We start from the raw sequence: 2,625 nt of genomic DNA, 5'->3' as shown, positions 1-2,625 counted from the left end.
GTGGAGAGACTGAGCTATCCCAGCGTGCACGTGCTGGGCGATGAGATGAACCCAGGCAAACAGTTTGACTTCTTTTCTGCAAGGTGACTCCGATGATGCAGCTCCTTCAAGCTCCAGCGTCCTTTCTTCTACCCCACCTTCTGTGTCTCCTGCTGTGAAAGAAGCCTCCCCCACACCACCTTCCTCGCCGTCTGTCACAGGCAGCTTCTCGTCCTCAAGGTAAAGCATGTTTTGTCTCCTTACAGCTCCCTTGTCTGCCTTATCTGACATACGCGTGAGAGAGGAGGAAAAAGGAAAACCCATAGCTCCACTTTCTTCCTCCCTAGCAGACACCTGAGGTTGACACCTCTCTCCTTCACTCTCTTGTCCCTGAAGTTACCACGTCCTTGCTGGCCCACAAGGAGGTGGGGAGGGCAGAGGGGATCTTTTACCCAATGCTGTGCTTCTCAAGGGCAGGCACCCTGGAACTAGAGGGTCAGCCTTGTTTCTGATAGCCTGGCAGAAACCCTGACTCCGAGCCGTTGTGGCAGACTGTTTGGGAAGGTTTGTCTTCTCCATCTGCTGGTACTTCCCTTTGAGACTGAATTCTCTTGAGACTGAATGTAGCCAGAGAAAACACTGCCAATACACGTGGGTGCTAGCCTAATCCCTCATCCTTATGTTTTGAAGGACTGAACAAGTGTAAGGTCAGCGTGACCCTGTGGAAGGAGCAGGCTCTTTCTCTGTGAGGGAAGGGCTGACACAGCAGAACTGCAGTTCGCAGTCCTGCGGTGCCTGAAAGCCTAACAGAACAGCAAGCAGGCAGCACCTGTAGGCAAGGTGAAGCTCTGGCTTAGCTGGAATTTTGGGGGGGTGAAGGGAAGAAACCCCTAGAAAACTGTCAGTAAAGAATTGCCCTGTCCAGAACTCTCATCTTGTGGCTGCACAAAACGTTGGTGTAACTGTCTAACGCTTTGTGTGCAGTTCTGGTACCCACAAGCACACGGTGAAGTTAAAGGTTCAGGGGAGTTAACGAGATCAAGAGGACAGAGCAGCAGCCCTGTGAGGGGCGTCTAGAAGCGCTCGGACTTTGCAGTTTGAGGGAGGAGGGGAAAGAGGTAAGCCACTCAAGTTTTGCAAAGTCACAGGGTGGTGGGTTTGAACTGCTGTTGACCAAGCCTGTGGTACAAGACCTGGGGCCACACAGTGACACTGGCAGAAGGTCAGTTAAAAGGGAGAAAGGAAGGGGCTTGGGCACACATCAGGGAAGGCACTTTGGGACCACGTCTGCCTCTGCTACTTCTGTGGCAGCAGGATCAGCAGATTGCAGAGGGTTTAGGCAAATTGATGGACAGCAGATCCATCAGTGGGTACTACAGGATGGTTCAGGGATGTCCTCTCTGGCATCCCTAGTCCTGTGATTGTCAGGCTGGGCAGGTCCAAGGCAATGCTCTGCAGGCAGAGACTGGGCTCACATGCTCTCTCTAAGCAGCATCTCCTACTGTTCCTGCTGGAGACAGAATGGGACCTTTCCTGCCCACCCCAGAGGGCCCTGGGGGCGGATCCTAACCTCTGACTTCCTAAACTGGCTTGAGAGTTCCCTTTCACCAAGAGGAAATGGGAATGTGGAAGTCCCAGTTTAGCAGGTGCCCAGCAACTAGAGGGTGTTAACGGCCTGTGCCAGGAGGCCCAGTTCCTCAAGTCCCTCCTGTGGTTTGGAGGCAGGAGAATCCTGTCTGCTCCAAGCTGCTCCCAGCAGCAGCTGGCTGGCAGTGCAGAGAGCTTGGACTTTGCAGGCTCTGGAGAGCAGAACTGCCTTCTTGTGCATGAGCTCCGTGTGGGCTTTCCAGGGGTGGTAGTGCTTTGGGAGCCTGTACCCGCAGCAGTGTAGGCTGTTAAAGTTGTGAGCCATGGATGTGATAGATCTAGCTGACATCCCAGCTCTAGGAACCTGGCACTTCATCGTTTCGTGCGGTGTGGTAAAATCAAGAACTCTGGAAGTTTCGGTTCAACATTGTTGCATCGCTATGTGACAGCACAAGGGGTGGAGGGTGTCCCAGAATAAGCTGCTTGTTTAACCAGGTATGGAAGAGAATATCCTGCCTGGGCATAGTGACCATTAGGATGCTTCGTCTTTACAACTGATGAGATGAGAAACGTGATGCAAAGGAGCCTTAAAATTCAAAGCTGCATCTCTAAAACATCGTCCTTAAAGAACCTCACTTCTGAAATTGCCCTGAGAACCTAGAACCCGGGTTTGGTGATCAAAGATGGACTTTGAGGTCTGGCTTTCAGCTGAATAGATGGCAAAGGAAAGGAAATAATCTGCTGAGAGACCCTTAATGATGGGATGTCCTTGGTTTACCTCAAAAGTTTCTTATTAGACAGGTGATGTAGGGGGCTGCATATTTCATTCAGGATCACAGATTCATCTTCCAGTTGACATTTCTCAAAGAGGGAACACAGACTGGTAGATTAAGTTTAGGTTTTTGTCTAGTGCTTGGGTAGCATTCAGCACTCTGTTGCTGTGGAGGAAGGAGTATAGGCTGTCTGTCAGCTGTAGTGCTGAATGATAAGCCCCTGCTCCACTCAGGGTTAGCTAGTGAGAGGCAGGGCAGGCGAGGGATGATGTCTCGCAAGCTGCCG

The 2,625-nt window shown here is 51.6% G+C and overlaps 1 protein-coding gene across 1 annotated transcript in view; it reads left to right on the top strand.

Moving 5' to 3' along the window:
* The window catches only part of PACS2 (phosphofurin acidic cluster sorting protein 2), a gene marked incomplete at its 5' end in the record, with an annotated part of 45,175 nt that overhangs the window by 38,965 nt on the left and 3,585 nt on the right, over window positions 1–2,625 (top strand). The window contains one exon of the mRNA XM_010141270.1: window positions 84–219. Within this exon, the coding sequence (XP_010139572.1) occupies window positions 84–219 (136 nt within the window). The remainder of the gene's footprint in view (window positions 1–83; window positions 220–2,625) is intronic.

This window comes from Buceros rhinoceros, unplaced genomic scaffold (assembly GCF_000710305.1).
Source record: "Buceros rhinoceros silvestris isolate BGI_N320 unplaced genomic scaffold, ASM71030v1 scaffold11790, whole genome shotgun sequence".
Taxonomy (NCBI): domain Eukaryota; kingdom Metazoa; phylum Chordata; class Aves; order Bucerotiformes; family Bucerotidae; genus Buceros; species Buceros rhinoceros.
Note: the sequence above shows the minus strand (reverse complement) of the source record. Positions and strands in the feature narration are given on the sequence as shown.